General features: G+C 33.7%; 2 protein-coding genes across 6 annotated transcripts in view; both read left to right on the top strand.

The window, feature by feature from the left end:
- LOC128984776 (uncharacterized) overlaps positions 1 to 22,310 on the top strand; it is a 193,010-nt gene that overhangs the window by 36,265 nt on the left and 134,435 nt on the right. The window lies entirely within an intron of this gene.
- Positions 10,730 to 16,992, top strand: LOC128985774 (uncharacterized). Of its 5 annotated transcripts, none has more exons than XM_054405634.1 (4): positions 10,730 to 10,780; positions 11,324 to 11,424; positions 11,696 to 11,803; positions 12,760 to 16,992. In XM_054405634.1, the coding sequence occupies exon 4, from the start codon at positions 13,280 to 13,282 to the stop codon at positions 16,874 to 16,876; it is 3,597 nt and encodes a 1,198-aa protein (XP_054261609.1). In that variant the 5' UTR covers positions 10,730 to 10,780; positions 11,324 to 11,424; positions 11,696 to 11,803; positions 12,760 to 13,279; the 3' UTR covers positions 16,877 to 16,992. The 5 variants fall into 4 exon arrangements, with proteins under 5 accessions (XP_054261609.1, XP_054261610.1, XP_054261608.1 ...); XM_054405635.1 differs by having other exon boundaries at positions 13,261 to 16,992; XM_054405633.1 differs by having other exon boundaries at positions 11,696 to 16,992.

Genomic DNA, 22,310 nt, shown 5'->3' on the forward strand with positions numbered 1-22,310 from the left:
TCTCTGATTGTGTGTTCTTGATTAAAGTCAATCTCTTCTGAACAAGTTATCTCACTTTTTAATGTATTGTTATTTGCATTCAATTGAAACGTTGATTTGGGACTTATTACTTTTAACTCTTTTACAATGTAATTATTAATATCTTCAATTTCATAAGACCCTGTTGGAAGTGTTATCTTGATATTTTCACCTATATATATATCGCTGTTTACATTTTCTTCAATATTTGGTATGGAATTGTACGTCATCAGATCTAAAAATCCCATCTCCCATTCAGGGGCGGAACTTAAATCATAGGGAGGAAACAACATACATTTTAGATCGGAAGTGACACCCGTTAAACAGATCATGTTCTTGTGTTTAAAAAATCCAAACAAATATGTCCACAGTTTACGGTGTTCAATTTTTGTTTTGAAAAATAATTGTATTTAATTATAACGTGATGTGGTCCTGTATTGAAATAACGCACAAGCTCGAGCGGAGGCCGCAGATTGCCGTAGCTGTCAAAGTATTCCACTAGCAAGCCTCGCTTGGAATAACATACCCAGTGGGTGCCTCTGCCTGATATACTGTCTAGATTGACAACACCCGTCTCTTTGTCACCTATTGTTTCTGGCAAAAAATCTCTCATAAACACTCCTCTGAAATAGGGAATATTTAATTTGGTTGCAGTTTTAAGAATATCTCCCGCAGTTAATGGTTTATCTTTTAAATTATCAATTATCTTTGATGAATATTTTGTCATCGTTTTTTTTATTACTATATTGATAGCCTGATCCCTTATATGGCCTTAAATACAACCCTTTACCTTTTTTATTTTGATTTCTTTTTCTCTTTTTAATTGTATTTTTCTTCGTTTTTCTTTTGACAATGTTCTTTTTCTTTTTCTTTGTTACACAACCTCCACCCAATTTTGATTTTGCTTTCATAATATTAGTTACCATAAAGGCCGCTGTTTTTTCACCGATACTGGAGTCACTCGCTTTTACTCTCTGCCAAGCCCTCTCCGCTAATATTCTATCAGCTTTCCTTCTATTTTCGTTGTCACTGTATTTGGAATACGCTATATCGTGATCTTTGCAATATGAGTCTAATACATTTATACCAGGATCACCTCTTGCTAATCTCTTTTTTAAATTAGTTGATGGCCCGCAGTATTGATAACCAGGAATATGTAATTCCGTAGGCAATAGATCAATTGTTTTATTTACCACAGTGGCTGCTGCGTCACCGAGCCTACTTAATAGTCCACCGCCGCGCTGATGACTGAGCTTGCGCTCATACTGAACACTCATTTTGTCGGCAAGCTAGGAGCTCCACTTGACAACTGTCTCTGTAGTACCGCTTGCAGACCGTCTGTTAATACTTTCAATGACTGATTTGTTTGATTGCAATACAAATCAAACTGATGCTTTAAATCCAAAATATTGGTTTTAATATCTAATATTTCTTGATTTATAATATTGTTTTTAGTGTCAATAGTGGTTTTAACATCTCTTACCTCTCTTTCAATTACACCCACTTTACTATCCAAATCTTTTTTAATTATAACATCATTTCCATCTTTAGCAGAATTCACACCAACAATTCGCCTGGTGTGGTGTAAACTAACATAATTCTGTTTTACATTAAACACATCATTCAATTGCAGTATTTTTTTAAATTCGTTGAATTTTTTAGAAATCTCGGTTTGGAATTTTGACAATGTGTCAGAGAAAAACTCTAAATTAACAACATCTTTTGGTGCATTTGGACTGTTTACATTTGTCAGTTTCTTGTTTTGAATGTCAAAATCTAAATTTTCATTTAGTAAAAACCCCTCCCCTTTCGATCCCCTTAACAATTTAGCCTTTTTACCGCTAATTGTCAATTGAGAACGACCAAACTTGTCTATAGGCATGTTATCTCTGCAAAGGTTTAGAGTAGAATGGAGATTAAAACTCAATTTATTGAAATGATAAAATGTATTACTAACATATATATATAACTGATTAACAATATTGTTTTTTTACACCAGTTGTTTACTTAACTCAGCTTCCATTTCCTTCAGCTCTTCAATAATAGCATTTATCTCATTTTCATGACCTGTATGACCGGCTTGTTGAGATCCCAGTAAAATTCGTAACCTGTCGACAAGCTCATTCGGATCATCGTAGTAAACATAATTAGGCTTTGAATCCACCAACAATATTCCACTGCCACTGACATCTGGAAGTGTTTGACTTGCATACGTGTCCATCTGATCGTGAGCAGCCTTCGCATTTATTATTGGTGAAATTATTGATTTATATTTATATCCTCTATTGGATCTTATCTTTCCAATTGCAGAATAATCAACACGATATACGTTGGTATCCATCAAAATTTTTCCATAGTTATTTAAATCCACATCGTCATATGCATACTCATTAGGGTGATTCATGAAAACCAGTTCGTAAAGCCCTCGGGTCCCCTTGTATTTCCTGTCGCCCACAATTAAATCGTCTACGTCTATTTCAAGTTCTTTATCGCCAATTTTCCATTTGTCTCCATCCACACGTACTCCGAAATTATGATCAATTGTTTTGTTCCCACTAATTAATTTGGAAAAATATTCTTTGGACAATCTGCCTTTAAAATTTGAATCAATGTAATTTTTGGCAAGAGCCTTGCCTTGAGGTGTTCTTATCAAGGCTTCTCCGGACATTTCAGAAACATAATCTTTCTCAGGGGCCACTACCTGCGGAGTCATCTGTTGTTCTTCTTCACCTTGAATATCCATTTCCGATCCTTCAGGAAGTGGTTCTTCCATGTCAATATTTACTACTTCCGGTGGAACAGCCAATCGTTTCTGAGGTTGATTAAAAATATTGTCACCTTCATCGCTTTCGGAATCGCTGTTGTAATTTGCTTTATGACGAGCATTTATCCGCTTTTTCCTTTTCACACCCTGAGACGGATTTAGGATATGTCGTTTAACTGGAGTAACTAAATCATCTTCCTCATTGTTAAATTCCAATTTTCTTTTGCTTTTCTTAGTCTCCACGGGTTCAACAGTTTCCTCATTATTGACTATACCCACTTCCTCTACCAATTGTTTTAGAGGATCCGCTATCGGTTTAAACGTCTTTTCCAGCATTTCCTCTCCCTCTAGAATATTCTGCTTCAAAGTCCTGTGTTTTCTTTTAATATTCTTACGCAATTCACTTATTTGCTTGATCACCTCCTCTTTAGTCTTATTTTCAAACCACGACTCGTTATAGGTATTCATGTTTGTAGCATCAAGTACACCACACAAATGTCCGACTATAAGCTTGCAAACAGGTGATATTCAAATTTCCCCCTCCCTCCTACACTTAAATTACAATAAATATATCAAAACCGCTACGATATCTACCTTTGTTAATATCCCTATCTTTATCGATAACGATAAATTTATTTTTACCCAGTTTCCACACTCTTGAACACATCTCTTTGAAATTATCAAAACTCATGTCGGTGTTAACGTGATCTTTATATATATGTAGTAAATTTCTATCGTCTTGTTTGAACATAATTATGAAGTTTGTATTATCACGTACCAATTGCTTTGGTATAACACTGTAAGTCTGGCAAATGTAAAACACATCTAGATGATTGTGACGACCCATAGAGAAATATAGTTTTATATTGCTTTGCGTTTCACACGCAACATCGTCAAACACAACAATTGAATTTGATTTTATTTGATTAGGAGAAGGAACTTGATCATTTTCTGAAAAAGGAAAATATCCTATTTCCGGAACTTGATTCAATACACATTCTAAAAACCTATACTTTTCTTGATTTAATGATTTGGAAAAAATATAAATATTTTCAAAAAACAACCCTTTCGGGGAAAATAATAAGTTGAGTAATAAGTTGGTTTTGCCTGAATTTGATGGTCCACAAATTAAACATCGAATTGTGTTTGGCAACAAACTAGAATGCCTCTTCTTTTCACTGTTGACATTAAATAACTTATCTAGATTAACAATTGGTAGTTTATTATTTTGCTTTATAAATTTCATTGCACATCTGCTAGATTTACCCAGCTATCATGTGTGTGGTCAAACCCCAGCCAGCGCACTAACGCCTTGTGACCTTTTTTTCTAATCACCTTTTCTATTAAGTAAACATCGGGAATTTTTGTTTTGCTCAGTTCTTGTTGATAAAAACTGCCCTTGATTAACTCTTTTTTTATATCTTTCAATAAATATGTTACCGGCTCAGTCGGTTGAACCTTCCACACTGTAAATATCTCGTTACTCCAACGTGGAAAGTAACCCTTATTAAATTGTTTCTGCGCTCTGCTAATCCTCACTTGATCCCCCACGTTAAATTTCTGTTTTAAAGCAACCTTTTTCCTATTATTTATTATTTTTAATAACACTTCTTTTTCATTGATTGCATTAATATCTACAGGTTTTTTTCTCGTAGTTCTATGAACTGTATTGTTATAAGTTTCAATTAAAATAGGAAGTAAATCCAACCATTTGTAATTTCCATTTTCACTAAACAATTTCCACATTTTTTCTTTCAAAGTGCGGTTGAACCTTTCTATTATTGAAGCTTTTTTTGTAGAAAAGGTTGCATAGTGATTGATATTGTATTTGTCTAATAAAGATTTAACCTTTTCATTGAACCACTCCTTACCTTGATCTGTTTGAAAATGTTTCATGGGAAATTCTTTCAAGACAGGCATCAAATTTACCGCTACTTCATCTCCTTTTTTAGTTTTTAAAGGAATGGTTATAGCATATTTAGTGAAACAATTTATAATTGTCATTATATAATTAAAACCTTTATTAATTTTGGAAAAAGGTCTCATCTCTACTAAGTCTGCTTGATATAGATCTGAAACACCCTTGAGCTCTACATGTCTTCTGGGGAAATTAACTCGAGCCTGTTTATGCAGCTCTTTAGCAATGAGTGCTCTCGCCCTGCTCATTTTACAAGGAATGAGGATAATAAAAAATAAAAATTATACACATTTTTTTAACACACTTTTATTTATACATTTAATAATTCACAATTTGGATTAGCCTTAACATGTTCAGTGTGCGGATCATCTGAATCATCCCAACTGTCTAAGACCACCCCACACGACACGCAGGTCGTTGCATCGCCCTCCCCATTGTAATAGAATCCCGAGTCGACAAAAGCATCAACAGTCGGCTTCTTCTTGGGCCAAGTACAAAATGTTTGTCTCATAACTTTTTTTACATCATTCACATGCTTTAGAGAATCAAGATAGTCACCAACATCAAAATAAAAGTAGCTACTCATTTTACATTTTGGGTTTTGCATTTTGTGAATAAAATTTATATGTTCCAGTGATAATTTTGAATCACTTGATTGCCAACCACAACAACAACAAACAATATTATCAAAATACTTTGTATGATAGAAACCTGATTTTAACAAATCTTTTTTTGTAAAATTAAATATATTACAGCATGCTGGTTCTGTGGATGGTGAAGAGGACATTTTGCATGTGTGGGATTTCCTGCACAGACAAACAAAAGAAAACTATTACAATAAATTTATTTTATTTTTACAAAAATAACAATCTTTGCGTTTAGGATGTAAGTCAGTAGATGACAAACAAAAGTAGTGTTCCAAACATTTCATGCTTTTTAACACATCTTGATCTTTTTTCAAATGTTCAGGTAGTTTATCATGAATCAATCCTACATTGTCGATATAATTTACAATAAAAGATTTTGGTAAATAACTAATTGTCTCTACAGTCATGTTTGCATAGTTGTTTTTAAAGCACTCATCAATTGCAAAATTAACTTTTTCAAATTTTTTCTTAAAAGCTTCCTCGGATTTCCACCAGTCTAATAGCACGTGAACGTTAACATAAGCACAGTACTTGGTGTTGTGATTGAAACAGCATGGTTTCATAGCCGTGATATTAGTCTGTTGTTTTAATATGTTTAAGTTTGGACATCCCAGATCCTCTAAATTAATTACATTGATATTAAAGTCTGATAGTAAATTTATAATAAATTTTTGTTTTTCTTGACCTTTCACATAAATAGTCCCATCAATAGTTATACACTTAAAAACATCTTTTAAACTGTTATAGTTTTTGTAACCAGAAGCCCAATAAAGTCCATGGTATCGTTTTTCAAGCCAAACCACTTGTTTCTGTAGGTGTTGAGGAAGTTCATTGAAATCACAGGGTGGTTGGAATAACTGAAGCTCGTAAAACTGCCCGTCTGTAGACACTATCGCAAGTTCTTTTACTATGAAATCGTTAGCAACACTTTTAAATCCTTGGAAGTCCAAAATATATGACATCTGAAAAAATCCCGTTTAATAGTTAGAATATTGATAGTTAAAACGTTTTCTAAATTCAACATCAATCTCGTTTACACGTTTCTTTAATTCATTCCACTCATTAATACTTATTATGACAAAATGTTTGGCATTTCCATCGGAATTGGTAATTAACAGAGCAGTGGTTGACTTCCAGCTGTTGGCAGTAATTTTGAAATCTTTTGTGATGATAAATTCTTTTGCTTGGAAAATATCGAATCCAGGATAGTCGACATTCAAACGCTTGTTCAACTCGTCATCAATAACAGTTAAGCTCTTCCTGAATTCTGTCCATTTATCAATATCCAAATAAGCTAAATTATTATTTTTGTTTATCAAAAGAATTACTGTACTCAAACACCAATCATCGACTACCACTTTGAAATTTTCAGATATAAGAAACGTTTCACCATGAATCAGAGGCATCATTAATATTGATACAAACAACTAACCTTGCTATGAGCAAATGAGGCGATGTGCGCCGCACAAAGAAAGGATGATGACTGAATGCCTAAACACTATGTGATAAACTCTATACACTGACTTATTAGTCGCACTTCCGGTTGTGCAATAAGTGTTGATTACTAATTGTAAAGAAAAGTGTTGCATCATCCATCTAATCGTAAATTAAATTCTGTGTTTATAACTGGTAAATATTTTTTAAATTTTTTCCACTTTTCCAAATCTAAAACTATAATTTTATCATTTGATTCTATCATAAGATAAGTGTCCAACCCACTTTTTCTCACTAAGACCCGCAACTTAGGTGAAATGTTAAACAGCCTCTCGTCTTCCATCTTAACTGTATGAATGTAAGTTAACAAGTGACAAAAGAATAAGACTCACCTGTATTCCTTTATCATTAGACAAATACTCCATCAACGGCAGTGTTTAAACAACCAAAATCTCCTTTTTTAAACCCGTTGTTTTTCCAATCACTATTGGTATTTGAAGTGGAAACATAATCCCCCCGCACCATCTTAACACACACATAGTCAATGTCTTTTGTTTCAAAAATCACTCCATCAAAAATTGTATCAAAATCAAAATATCTTGTTTTAACCAACTTGCCGTTGTTCCTGAAAAAATCGACTTTAAAAAGAACGTGTGCTGCCGCCATTTTCTCCCAACAGCTCTGTAATCCTCTGAATCAAAACTGAATCCGCCTCAAGTGTGTTTCACGTTTTATGCACATTCATAAATGAGTTTATATGACTAGCATATTAATGAGCTCATGACTCATCCAATGTGTAGGTGTTGAGATAGCTTATTAAAGTCACACAGGGTAAAAAAAAGTTGCGTAAAATTAACAGTCTGTTGATAAAATTGCAAGTTTCTTGTGAACATTTTTATATTCTTAGAAGTCAAGTATGTTAGATATTATTTGGAAAAAAAGTCTATGTTTAAACCACGGGTAACTGATGGTTGAAACGTTTCCTAAACTCTGTATCTATATCTTCTACTAGTTCCTTAAATTCTTTCCAATGATCTACAGTCATAAAAGCGTAATGGTATTTTCCATTATTATTAACCATGAATATAGTGGTATTTGATTTCCAGTTAGTGATAACAGCTTTAAAATTATTGGTAATAATCAATGTTTTTCCTGTTGACAAATCTAATGTGGGATATTGACTGTTAAAACGTTTATTGACTTCATCATCTATATCACTCAAGCTCTTTTTAAGTTCTGTCCACTTATCTATGTCTAAATAAGCAAATTTATCCGCTTTATTTACTAAAAATATTGATGAATTTAATTGCCAACTACTGACCACTACTTTAAATTCGTCATGAATTGCAAATGTTTTACTAAGTAAAAAATCCATGGTAAATTTATAAGACCCAGCTGAATTATTGAGATGTGCACTGGTTGGTGGTCTGTTGTGTAATGGATGATCATGCATATATGCTGATGATGCACCAGACAGAATTAATTATGAGAATTGCGCAATTGGGATTAAATGATTTAATTTTGAAGTAATAGTGAAGGTGGTTGAATTTGTTCCATGTTGTCTATGAAATCTTTGATCATTTTATTTGCATGCATAAAATTGGGACTTACACCTGTATAATGTTTATATTGATACACGTTCCAGCCCATGTATTGAAACAGTAAAATAAATGTATTGCTTGCAACACTATTCCTACACAAATAAACATCTTCACTTGAGTCCCAATGCAAAACATGTCTTGGTATGCGTAACCGAATCGTGTTGTCAACCACACAGTACTGCATGTTATGTGTAAAAATAAAACTATGCTTTAAATATTTGTTTTCCTAGCTTGGTCAAGAACAAATTTAATTAACAATAACTTGCGTAGATCAATCTTCTTACGGTTTCTTTGAAATATTTTATTCATTGAAATGTTTATTATTTCTCTCGAGCTCACATCCATATTGATGGAACACAGCAAACTGTGACACAATATAAACAACTATGGATTGATTAGATCGATTAATAATATCGATTAATTATATCGATTGATAATATCGATAGATTATATCGATTGATTAATTATAATCAATCAATCAAACTACTTTACATGACTAGCATACTAATGAATGTATAACTCATCCAATGTGCTAGAACCCGCATGGGTTTACCATTGTGCTGGAACCCGCATGGGTTTCGCCGTTCGCGCGGTGTACACCGCTCTGTTCATCCTGGGATGAACACCGCTCTGTTCATCCCGTGATAAACATGAGTATGTTCATCCCGTGATAAACATGGGTGTGTTCATCCCGTGATAAACATGGGTGTGTTCATCCTGTGATGAACAGGACTGTGTTCTTCCCGTGATGAACAGGGGGGTGTTCATCCCGGGATAAACCGGGGGCTGACAGGGGGGTGTTCATCCAGGGTTCATGTTCCGGAACCCGCATCTCCTTACTACTGACAGTAGTAAGGAGATGCGGGTTCCGGAACATGAACCCTGGATGAACACCCCCCTGTCAGCCCCCGGTTTATCCCGGGATGAACACCCTCCTGTTCATCACGGGAAGAACACAGTCCTGTTCATCACGGGATGAACACACCCATGTTTATCACGGGATGAACACACCCATGTTTATCACGGGATGAACATACCCATGTTCATCATGGGATGAACATACCCCTGTTCATCACGGGATGAACACACCCATGTTTATCACGGGATGAACACACCCATGTTTATCACGGGATGAACATACCTATGTTTATCACGGGATGAACATACCCATGTTTATCACGAGATGAACATGCCCATGTTCATCCCAGGATGAACAGAGCGGTGTACACCGCGTGAACGGCAAAACCCATGCGGGTTCCAGCACAATGTATTTGTCATGCGCTAAATATTCAGCACGCGCAACACTCTCGGCTGTGAGTCCTTGCTCATTAGTATGCTTCTCATGTAAACTTGTTTGTGCATATAACGTGAAACATGTTCAAGAGGAATTCAGTGCAACTTTGTAGTCTTGTTATGTGTGTTAGTTTATTTTTGATTTAAAATGATATTTACGATAGAGGGAAATATCGGAGCTGGGAAAAGTGTATATGCAAAATCTCTATGTAATATTTTACAATCTTCTGGTTTCAATGTAATACATATCGAAGAACCTGTCAACGATTGGATAAATTTTAATGGACATAATTTGTTGAAACTTTTCTATGAAGACATTAAAAGATAGGCTTTCACGTTTCAAGTTAACGCTTTATTTAATGTGAAACAATTAGAGTTGAAAGCGATTAAACATTCTCAAAATAAATGCGTTGTTATAATGGAAAGATCTTCATTAAGCGTATTTGAGATATTCTGCAAACATCTGGCTGCTACGGTGTTCCATCCCATAGAAACAACAATCATAGAAAATATAAAATCTCAAATTTCAAAAGATTTGGATGAATATGAACAACACAAAGTGGTTTATCTTAAAACACCACCAGAAGTATGTATGCAGCGAATTGCTCACAGATCACGTGAGGAGGAAACTGAAAGAATTGATTCAAATTATATCGAACAATTGCATATCCTTCATGAGAACACTTTAACCAACAGTCAAAATGAGAAACTATTGATAATTGATGGAAATTCATATGATGAAGATTGTATAGATAAGGCAAAAATGTTTGGCTATGAATCATTAGATGCTCTAGACATTTTGCACAATATATTAGCTAACTGGCAAACAAACAGTAAAGGAGATTAATAAAACAGTTGTTTTTTTGTAAATAGTTGTGTAAATTTATTGTTTGAAACGTTGTTTGTTATGCCGCGGTGTTGTATTAAACTTTTGATCACGCTCCAACCTTCAATCACACTCAACCTCGCTCCTTTTTGAGAAGCAAACATTTACATTTCCAATTAGCAACTATAAGAAGGCGTTGTGCCATCGCTTCTACAGACACAACCTGCTTCGCAGTTGACCACTCGTCTCTCTCCGCTCTGATCATCATCATTTCCTAACGTGAGTAGTTAATTTATTTTTCATTTATTTATTAAAAGAAAACATTATGGAATTGATTTTATTTTAAATTTAAACAAAATATTGACCAGATTTTATTATTTGAATTTAATAGAAAAAATTTATTATAACATAACCCTTTTCACTCCACAGTTCATTGCAGAGCATATAATTGATTGAAAACATTATATTAACAAATTATATAAAACAGAACTGTACTCCAACGCTAGTTTTATTTATTTAAATTAACTGATAACAGTCTTTTAATTGGCTATATCAGTAAGACCACACTCCAATCTCAGTTTTATTTATTTTAAATAAACTGATAACAGTCTTTTAATTGGCTATATCAACAAGACCACACTCCAATCTCAGTTTTATTTATTTTAAATTAACTGATAACAGTCTATTAATTGGCTATATCATCAAGTCAACACTCCAATGTTAATTTTATTTATTTTAAATTAACTGATTATATCAACAGGACTACACTCTTACGTTAGTTTTATTAATTGAAATTAAATCTAGTTTTTGTATTTTTTGTAGCATCAGTTCGTGAACAGCAAACGAGCTCCAACACAGTCAACTATCTCACGAGTCTCTCCATTTGCGGTGAAAGCCATCAGCCTGTTTGTCGTCGAAACAAAGTGAGTTAACTAATTTGTTGTGTGACAACAATAAAATCTTTAAATTTGCAATTTAACTTTTTTAATTTCTATCAAAAAAAATCAAAGATATATCCGTGACTTAAGTCATTAAACAAATTATATTTAACTAAACAATTGCATAGCAACTATGTAAAATTAAACATAGCAATGAGTTTTAAAATAATAGTTTGCGATTGACTTTCCTTTAATTTATACTAATTTTTATTTTAAAAAATACGCTTTATTTACACACTATCCTCTTTTTTTATAGTAATGGACTCTGTTGGCGTAAACACACAAAGAGATGACGATGTGGTAGAAATAACAGTACCCTTCTCCGAGCAACCATCAACATCCCAGGCGTCAACAACTAACTTGGGTATAACATTCTTTACGATATTACAAATATTAGAAAACCTACACATCATTGGATTATCTAGTTTGAACAAATGGGAGCGAGTGATTGAGGAGTTGCAGAACTCTCAAGAATTGTTGAATGACCCTGTTCTAGTACAACTGTTTTTTTGTTTGAAACATTTCTACAAAATTTTTTTCACACATGTCAACTGTGACACTTCATTGTCACAAAATCAAGTAGAGCAAATCCGTTTCACCGACTTGGATTTTGAAGACTTGATGAAAATATTCAAGCCGGAATTAGAAAAAAAACCGTTTAATGAAAAAGCTTTCTCATTTAACACGGTGCAAAAAATTGCTTCGATAATTCGCAAAGTGTTAAATTATCAACATAAAGCAATCACTAAGACTATTCAAAACCCAGTAAAACGCACACAATTAGAAATAGATTTTGATGAAAAAAACAAAAAGAAGTTTAAGAGCGGTGATGATAAACATAGTTCAAGTTCCTCAGACTCCTCATCTGAGGATGATGATACGGACAGTGAGGACAATTTCGCTAAATTATTTAAGAAGAAACAGAGTAATTCATTGAAAATTAGTCAACTCTTTCAATACAACACCGGAAATTTGAGAAGGAAAATTACAACCCCAGGAGAAAAGGGCAACCATCTCATAAAGATAGAAATAACAGACACAAAAGACCTTAAGTCTTGTCGCAGTGAAAAGTTCTACTGGCAAAAGATAAACAAGAAAGGTTATTTTTTACTTAACACCAATGATAAAGAAGATCAGGACACATTAGACCAGTTAGTTAATATTTTGGCTAGGATAGGCACTAAGGTATCCAAAATCAAAAATGCTAAATTCGAGTCGTTTGAAGCAAACGACAATAAGAAATAAAAACATTGTATTGTAACAAACAAAACTTGTTTTTTATATCTTTAAAATGCTATTGAATTTTTTTGTTTTTTTCAGTGACAACAAAATTACAATTCATTAAATTAAGTGAAAATGGATTTGCACCCCATCGTGCTACACCCTATGCAGCTGGCTATGATTTGCATAGTGCATACAATTATAATTTATTGAAAAAAAGTAAAATATTAGTTAAAACAGACATCGCCATTAAATTACCCCCCAACTGCTATGGTAGGATAGGTAGTAGGTCTGGACTGGCTTTAAAGCACTCGGTTGTTGTAGCAGCGGGAATTATTGATCCGGATTATACAGGCAATTTATGCGTAATGCTTTTCAATCATTCAAACACTGATTTTACCATTAACAAAGGAGACAGGATTGCCCAGCTAATTTGTGAGGTTGCTTTGTTTCCCGAGGTGGTTGAGGTATTGAAATTGGATGAAACAAAACGTGGTGCCGCCGGATTTGGGTCCACGGGGATTGTGTAAATAAAGCGGATTTTTTTTTCAAAATTATTTTGTTAACAAATTATTAAAATTACTTTATATATTTTTTCAGACTGTAGACAACACTAGTTATGGATTCACCGCCAAAACCACTTGTTACACCCGTTCCAATGGAAACTGATCAAACAAGTTCAAAATCAACCAAATTTAGAAAAGAAAATCGGCTATCATTACGTCCAACAGGAGACTTTATAGAAATTAAAAGCGCTTTCGGTGGTGCCTTGAAAACATACTACTATAGAAATATAAACGTCAGCTTTAAGGACATATGTCTAATTTTAGTGAGCATTAAAGAAAAGATAAAGAATTTGATAAAAAACTATCTAAACATGTTCGGACCACTTAAATTTAATTTGATGGTAGAATGCACATATTACAAAATGTTAACAGAGGAACAGCAAGCTAGAGCATTTAAAACCTTGAATTACACCGTTTTATCAAGCACATCGTTGGACAGTATTTTACGTAAATTATTTCAAAAAATTTGTATTGAAGAAAGCGAGCAACAAAGTAAAGGGAGTGGTTGGTCACTCTATAAAGTAGATGGCGTTATGGTGAGATTCAGTCGTTTTAAACCATTAGGTGGAAAATCTTATATCCCACTTCCAAGAAGCGTGCAATTAAAGATGGCCATAATAAATCCTAAAAATATTGCAGACACAGAGTGTTTCAAGTGGGCTCTCTTATCTCGTTATGTTAAAGGTAGAATGGTGTGTAGAATAGACAATAGATATAGAGATTTAGAAGACAGATTTGATTTCACTTGTATTAATTTTCCAGTTGCGTTAAAAGATATTAGTAAATTTGAAAAACATAATCCTACAGTTAGTGTGAATGTATATGGTTTAAATGATAAAAATGATGTGTATCCTCTTAGGATATGTAAGAGAGTAAAAGACGAACATTTTGATTTATTATTAATAACAAATGCTGAAGGCAATAGTCATTATTGTTATATTAAGAATTTTTCCAGATTACTTAGCAGTCAAATATCAAAAACTAAGAGGGCAACTGTGTTTTGCCGCAGATGTCTTACACACTTCCATAAGAAATCTAATTTAACATTTCACGAACAAAATTGTTCTGTAAATAAAGCTGTAAAAGTAAAAATGGCAGAAAACAAAAATAATCCTGTTGTTCCAAAAATTCTAAAATTTGCTGATTATCATCATAAATATAGATTGCCCATCGTCGCTTATGGCGATTTTGAGTGTATTCTTAATAAGGTAGATATTAAGAAGACTACATACACAACTATAGAACAACAACACGAACCTTGCAGTTTTTGTGTCTATCTTGTAATTGATGATGATCTACCAGATTTTATTAAAAACAAACTACCAAAACAACCATATTTGTTTAGAGGAGAAAATGCATCTTCCGTGTTCATGGACTATATAATAAATTTAGCAAATTTGATTGGCGAATTGTTTGATAAAAATGTGCCTATGTTACCACTCACCGATGAAGATAAAGTGAAAATAAGTAATTGTAAATTTTGTGAGCTATGTAATGTCGAGTTTTCTGCAATGTGTTTACCTATTAGAGATCATTGCCATTTGTCAGGAAAGTTTAGATCTGTATTATGCAATAATTGTAATTTAAAAAGACAAGATCAAAAGTTTTTACCCATTTTTCTACACGGATCCTCCAATTATGATTCACACTTTCTTGTTAAACAATTAGGTTGTGATAAAGAGAGAGTTATTGTAATTCCAAATTCTAATGAGAAATATATTTCATTTATTAAAAATACTAAAAGTAATATTAAAATAAAATTTTTGGATAGCTACCGCTTTTTAGGCGAGAGCTTGGATACGCTAGTGAAAAATTTACCCGATGACATGTTTAAACACTTGGATAGATTTTTTGTCGAAGATGAACGCCCTTTAGTGAGACAAAAAGGTGTATACCCCTATTCATATACAGATTCTTGGGCTAAACTAGATGAAACCAAACTGCCCGACAAAGAAAGTTTTTACAATGAAATGACTGAATCTCACGTGTCAGAGAAGGATTATGAACGCGCTCAATTGGTCTGGAATAAATTTAAATGCACCACTTTAGGTGATTACAGCGATTTATATCTTCGCACAGATGTCCTTCTTCTGTGCGATGTTTTTGAGAATTTTAGAAACATCTGTTTAACTAATTACGAGTTAGATCCTGTTTATTATATGACTGTGCCGAGCCTTACTTTTTCAGCAATGTTAAAATATACTAAGGTGGAATTAGAATTGTTTAACGATTATGAAAAATATCTGTTTATTGAAAACAACATTCGCGGTGGCATCACAATGTGTGTGAAACGTCATGCGGTGGCGAACAACCCCTATATGGGTACACATTATAATCCTTCCGCTGACACGTCTTATTTAACTTATCTAGACTGTAATAACATGTATGGGTTTTCCATGTGTGAACCCATGCCGGAAAAGGAATTTAAATGGTTGAGTCATAAAAGGGTTCAAAATTTTGATGTATTATCAATACCAGATGATGGACCCTATGGCTACATTATCGAGTGTGATGTTGGTTATCCGTCATATCTACACGATTCACATGCAGACCTTCCGTTTTTGTCAGTAAAAAAATGTCCGGAATGGTCAAAACAGGAAAAATTGTTAAATACGTTAGAAAATAAATACAACTATGTGTGTCATTTTCGTACGTTAAAACAAGCGCTACAAAACGGATTGGTTCTGATAAAAGTTCACAGAGTCTTAAAGTTTTGCCAACGTGCTTGGTTGAAACCCTATATAGACCTAAACACAGAAAAAAGAAAAGCAGCTAAAAATGAGTTTGAGAAAAACTTTTATAAATTATTAAATAACGCGATGTTTGGTAAGACAATTGAGAATGTTCGCAAACGAGTGAACATTGAACTTGTGACAAATGAAAAACGGCTTAACAAATTGATCACTAAGCCTAATTTTAAAAATAGAATTATTTACGGTGATAATTTGTGTGCTGTTGAATTGGAAAAAGACACAATAGTCTTGGATAAGCCCATATATGTGGGGTTTACTGTGCTCGAACTCAGTAAACATCATATGTATGACTTTCACTATAGAATCATGAAAAACATGTTTAAAAATAAAATGTTTAAACTATTATATGTCGATACCGACAGTTTTTTTTATCAGATATTTACAGACGATTTGTACTCGGATTTTAATAGACCAGAGTTTAAGAAACACCTAGACATGTCTGACTATCCGCCTGATCATGTTTGTTATTCAATTGAAAACAAAAAGAAATTAGGCCTCTTTAAAGATGAGGCAAATGGCGTTGTGATAATTGAGTTTATCGGTCTCCGACCAAAGCTGTATACTTTTAAAACATTAAATGATTTTTATTTGGAAGTAAACAAAAATATGTCACTGAAAAAAGCAAAAGGTATCACTAAAACTGTAGTAAAAAATCACATAACCTTTGATGATTATAAGCGGTGTCTCTATGATAAATCTAAAATCAGGAGGAACATTAGATTGTTTCAGTCTAAAAAACATTGTGTTCAAACAGTTACAGTGAATAAAATTGCACTCAGTTGTAATGATGATAAAAGAGTTATATGTGAAAATAACATTGAGACACTGCCTTATGGTCATATTCGTTTAAAGAATAGAAAGTTTGTTGTAAAAGATGGTATTATTAAATATTTGTAATTCCCTTCAATGCTAACAACTTGTCACACCTTGTATATTTGTAATTCTTTTCAATGTATTCACAATAATTTGTTATTGTTAACAATTGTTTTGCAACTTCTATATTCATTTTGTACCTTGTCAGGTACATGTTTGTAATATTTTTTTCAATGTATTGCTTTAATAACTGTTTGCTACCTTGTTAGGTATATATACTGTGCATGATGTGTTGGGAAAATGATGATGATAATTGTAAATAAAAGTCAACTGTTTGAAAAAACCCTGTGTTTCTTTATTTATAACCTTTAGATATTACATTATTTTTTTTACAATACCAGACAATGGTGAATATTGAACCAAAGCATCATAGATAATTAAACAATATGCTGCTGTGTCATTTGGAAATTCCTTGGTGGTTTGCAGCTCAACCCTCACATCCAGAGTGCCAGTCTTTAAAGTGTCCACTTGTTTAGAACAATCGATAACGAAAAATGGTGCTTTTGATAGAAAAACACTTTTATTTAAACATGGTTGATCTTCGCTTCCTGCATAGTAAGACGATTGAAATCTTGAATACAGTTCATACAGTAATGATTTATTTCCATTTAAATTATCATAAGGATAATATTTGCTATTTAAATATAATTTTATATTTTCTAAATCGCAAAAGTCAAAGTGAGAACTGTTCTTATCTTTTTTGTCTTTACGAGCAGTTTGAAATGCTACAATAACATATCTGGGTTTGTCTATCATACTGGCTGTTTTCACTGTCCATGTTTGAAACTTTGTTGTGGGTAGCGAAGGATACTCATGAAGTTGCCACCTCCTGAATGCTATTTGCAGGAATTGGTCTGAATCAGTCATTTTTAATAAAGATAATTTTAACTCATCACCAACACGAATATATGGCATTTTCCAGATAATTTTACTTATAACAATTTTACAATCTTGCAGTGCAGGAGTAGTTTGAACAATTGCGTTTTTGTCTGTTGACGATCGCAATAAAACAAGTTCTTGTTTGACATTTAAAAGAATTTTGGTATAATCCTCGGCAAACCCGAGCAGTAATTTAAGTGGTACACAGAATGAAAAACTGGTTTTGTCATCTTGATTGTTAAGATTGGAAATATCCCAACCAACATTCTTCATCCAGTTGGCGTCTTCCGGACGAGCTGTAAGTATATTTTTCATAGTTGAAACAATACCCAAGTTTTTCACACGATCAATTTCAGTTCCACACAATTCATATCTTATTTCATCAAATAAAAATGCAGCTGCATTATTGACTAAATCGGTCGTTGTATCGTCCGTATTGTCTGCCGTCTTTACAACTTTTCCCTCAATCAACAAGAAGCTTTTACTTGGAAGGGTGTACACATCGGTTTGATGTACTGGAATGCGGATCTCGTCTCCGTTGAAATAGGAATTAGAATTATAAGGATTGTGTGAGTGCCACTCCCAGTCGGTGATGGACTCGTCGAAATTCACTTCATTTTTAACATCTAAAATATTACTCATTGTTGGGTTTTTTTCCTAAAAATGTCTAATGAACTCAAGAATATCCGATTTCTCAATGTTAACGGTTTGGATGTTTGTCTTTGACTGAAGGTCTTCTCCTTCAATCCCCCATTTGTATTTAGGCCGTTGTTATTTCTACGTGGAAATACAATACCCATTGTTTCGTTTCGGTCTAATATCGACTCTGATATTTATTCGTTCACCCCTAAAATTCACCAAATCTCCGTTTTGATCTTCTAATCTTATGTAAAATTCGTCTAAAGAGTGTTGTTTGGTTATAGGCAAATATTGTACTATATTCGGTTTTTCAACTATTTTATAACCGGGACTGACGTCAGGGTAAAACTCATGCAGCACGTGACCTTCAATTCCGTCTCTGTATGACCCTTTTACAATATTACAACATACTCGTATCACGTCAACTTTGTTAATGGTGACTTGATTGGACGAAATATGAGCTTTATTCGCCGCTAATTTATCTTTAGCAAATCCCAAAATGTCTCTGATTGTGTGTTCTTGATTAAAGTCAATCTCTTCTGAACAAGTTATCTCACTTTTTAATGTATTGTTATTTGCATTCAATTGAAACGTTGATTTGGGACTTATTACTTTTAACTCTTTTACAATGTAATTATTAATATCTTCAATTTCATAAGACCCTGTTGGAAGTGTTATCTTGATATTTTCACCTATATATATATCGCTGTTTACATTTTCTTCAATATTTGGTATGGAATTGTACGTCATCAGATCTAAAAATCCCATCTCCCATTCAGGGGCGGAACTTAAATCATAGGGAGGAAACAACATACATTTTAGATCGGAAGTGACACCCGTTAAACAGATCATGTTCTTGTGTTTAAAAAATCCAAACAAATATGTCCACAGTTTACGGTGTTCAATTTTTGTTTTGAAAAATAATTGTATTTAATTATAACGTGATGTGGTCCTGTATTGAAATAACGCACAAGCTCGAGCGGAGGCCGCAGATTGCCGTAGCTGTCAAAGTATTCCACTAGCAAGCCTCGCTTGGAATAACATACCCAGTGGGTGCCTCTGCCTGATATACTGTCTAGATTGACAACACCCGTCTCTTTGTCACCTATTGTTTCTGGCAAAAAATCTCTCATAAACACTCCTCTGAAATAGGGAATATTTAATTTGGTTGCAGTTTTAAGAATATCTCCCGCAGTTAATGGTTTATCTTTTAAATTATCAATTATCTTTGATGAATATTTTGTCATCGTTTTTTTTATTACTATATTGATAGCCTGATCCCTTATATGGCCTTAAATACAACCCTTTACCTTTTTTATTTTGATTTCTTTTTCTCTTTTTAATTGTATTTTTCTTCGTTTTTCTTTTGACAATGTTCTTTTTCTTTTTCTTTGTTACACAACCTCCACCCAATTTTGATTTTGCTTTCATAATATTAGTTACCATAAAGGCCGCTGTTTTTTCACCGATACTGGAGTCACTCGCTTTTACTCTCTGCCAAGCCCTCTCCGCTAATATTCTATCAGCTTTCCTTCTATTTTCGTTGTCACTGTATTTGGAATACGCTATATCGTGATCTTTGCAATATGAGTCTAATACATTTATACCAGGATCACCTCTTGCTAATCTCTTTTTTAAATTAGTTGATGGCCCGCAGTATTGATAACCAGGAATATGTAATTCCGTAGGCAATAGATCAATTGTTTTATTTACCACAGTGGCTGCTGCGTCACCGAGCCTACTTAATAGTCCACCGCCGCGCTGATGACTGAGCTTGCGCTCATACTGAACACTCATTTTGTCGGCAAGCTAGGAGCTCCACTTGACAACTGTCTCTGTAGTACCGCTTGCAGACCGTCTGTTAATACTTTCAATGACTGATTTGTTTGATTGCAATACAAATCAAACTGATGCTTTAAATCCAAAATATTGGTTTTAATATCTAATATTTCTTGATTTATAATATTGTTTTTAGTGTCAATAGTGGTTTTAACATCTCTTACCTCTCTTTCAATTACACCCACTTTACTATCCAAATCTTTTTTAATTATAACATCATTTCCATCTTTAGCAGAATTCACACCAACAATTCGCCTGGTGTGGTGTAAACTAACATAATTCTGTTTTACATTAAACACATCATTCAATTGCAGTATTTTTTTAAATTCGTTGAATTTTTTAGAAATCTCGGTTTGGAATTTTGACAATGTGTCAGAGAAAAACTCTAAATTAACAACATCTTTTGGTGCATTTGGACTGTTTACATTTGTCAGTTTCTTGTTTTGAATGTCAAAATCTAAATTTTCATTTAGTAAAAACCCCTCCCCTTTCGGTCCCCTTAACAATTTAGCCTTTTTACCGCTAATTGTCAATTGAGAACGACCAAACTTGTCTATAGGCATGTTATCTCTGCAAAGGTTTAGAGTAGAATGGAGATTAAAACTCAATTTATTGAAATGATAAAATGTATTACTAACATATATATATAACTGATTAACAATATTGTTTTTTTACACCAGTTGTTTACTTAACTCAGCTTCCATTTCCTTCAGCTCTTCAATAATAGCATTTATCTCATTTTCATGACCTGTATGACCGGCTTGTTGAGATCCCAGTAAAATTCGTAACCTGTCGACAAGCTCATTCGGATCATCGTAGTAAACATAATTAGGCTTTGAATCCACCAACAATATTCCACTGCCACTGACATCTGGAAGTGTTTGACTTGCATACGTGTCCATCTGATCGTGAGCAGCCTTCGCATTTATTATTGGTGAAATTATTGATTTATATTTATATCCTCTATTGGATCTTATCTTTCCAATTGCAGAATAATCAACACGATATACGTTGGTATCCATCAAAATTTTTCCATAGTTATTTAAATCCACATCGTCATATGCATACTCATTAGGGTGATTCATGAAAACCAGTTCGTAAAGCCCTCGGGTCCCCTTGTATTTCCTGTCGCCCACAATTAAATCGTCTACGTCTATTTCAAGTTCTTTATCGCCAATTTTCCATTTGTCTCCATCCACACGTACTCCGAAATTATGATCAATTGTTTTGTTCCCACTAATTAATTTGGAAAAATATTCTTTGGACAATCTGCCTTTAAAATTTGAATCAATGTAATTTTTGGCAAGAGCCTTGCCTTGAGGTGTTCTTATCAAGGCTTCTCCGGACATTTCAGAAACATAATCTTTCTCAGGGGCCACTACCTGCGGAGTCATCTGTTGTTCTTCTTCACCTTGAATATCCATTTCCGATCCTTCAGGAAGTGGTTCTTCCATGTCAATATTTACTACTTCCGGTGGAACAGCCAATCGTTTCTGAGGTTGATTAAAAATATTGTCACCTTCATCGCTTTCGGAATCGCTGTTGTAATTTGCTTTATGACGAGCATTTATCCGCTTTTTCCTTTTCACACCCTGAGACGGATTTAGGATATGTCGTTTAACTGGAGTAACTAAATCATCTTCCTCATTGTTAAATTCCAATTTTCTTTTGCTTTTCTTAGTCTCCACGGGTTCAACAGTTTCCTCATTATTGACTATACCCACTTCCTCTACCAATTGTTTTAGAGGATCCGCTATCGGTTTAAACGTCTTTTCCAGCATTTCCTCTCCCTCTAGAATATTCTGCTTCAAAGTCCTGTGTTTTCTTTTAATATTCTTACGCAATTCACTTATTTGCTTGATCACCTCCTCTTTAGTCTTATTTTCAAACCACGACTCGTTATAGGTATTCATGTTTGTAGCATCAAGTACACCACACAAATGTCCGACTATAAGCTTGCAAACAGGTGATATTCAAATTTCCCCCTCCCTCCTACACTTAAATTACAATAAATATATCAAAACCGCTACGATATCTACCTTTGTTAATATCCCTATCTTTATCGATAACGATAAATTTATTTTTACCCAGTTTCCACACT

The sequence above is a fragment of the Macrosteles quadrilineatus genome, unplaced genomic scaffold (assembly GCF_028750875.1).
Source record: "Macrosteles quadrilineatus isolate MER2022 unplaced genomic scaffold, UCM_ALF_1.0 Scaffold_2__2_contigs__length_208266976, whole genome shotgun sequence".
In the NCBI taxonomy this organism is placed as follows: domain Eukaryota; kingdom Metazoa; phylum Arthropoda; class Insecta; order Hemiptera; family Cicadellidae; genus Macrosteles; species Macrosteles quadrilineatus.

Bases quoted from the DNA above. Each gene is read 5' to 3' on its own strand.
- LOC128985774 (XM_054405633.1), top strand. From the start codon at position 13,280: ATGGATTCACCGCCAAAACCACTTGTTACACCCGTTCCAATGGAAACT.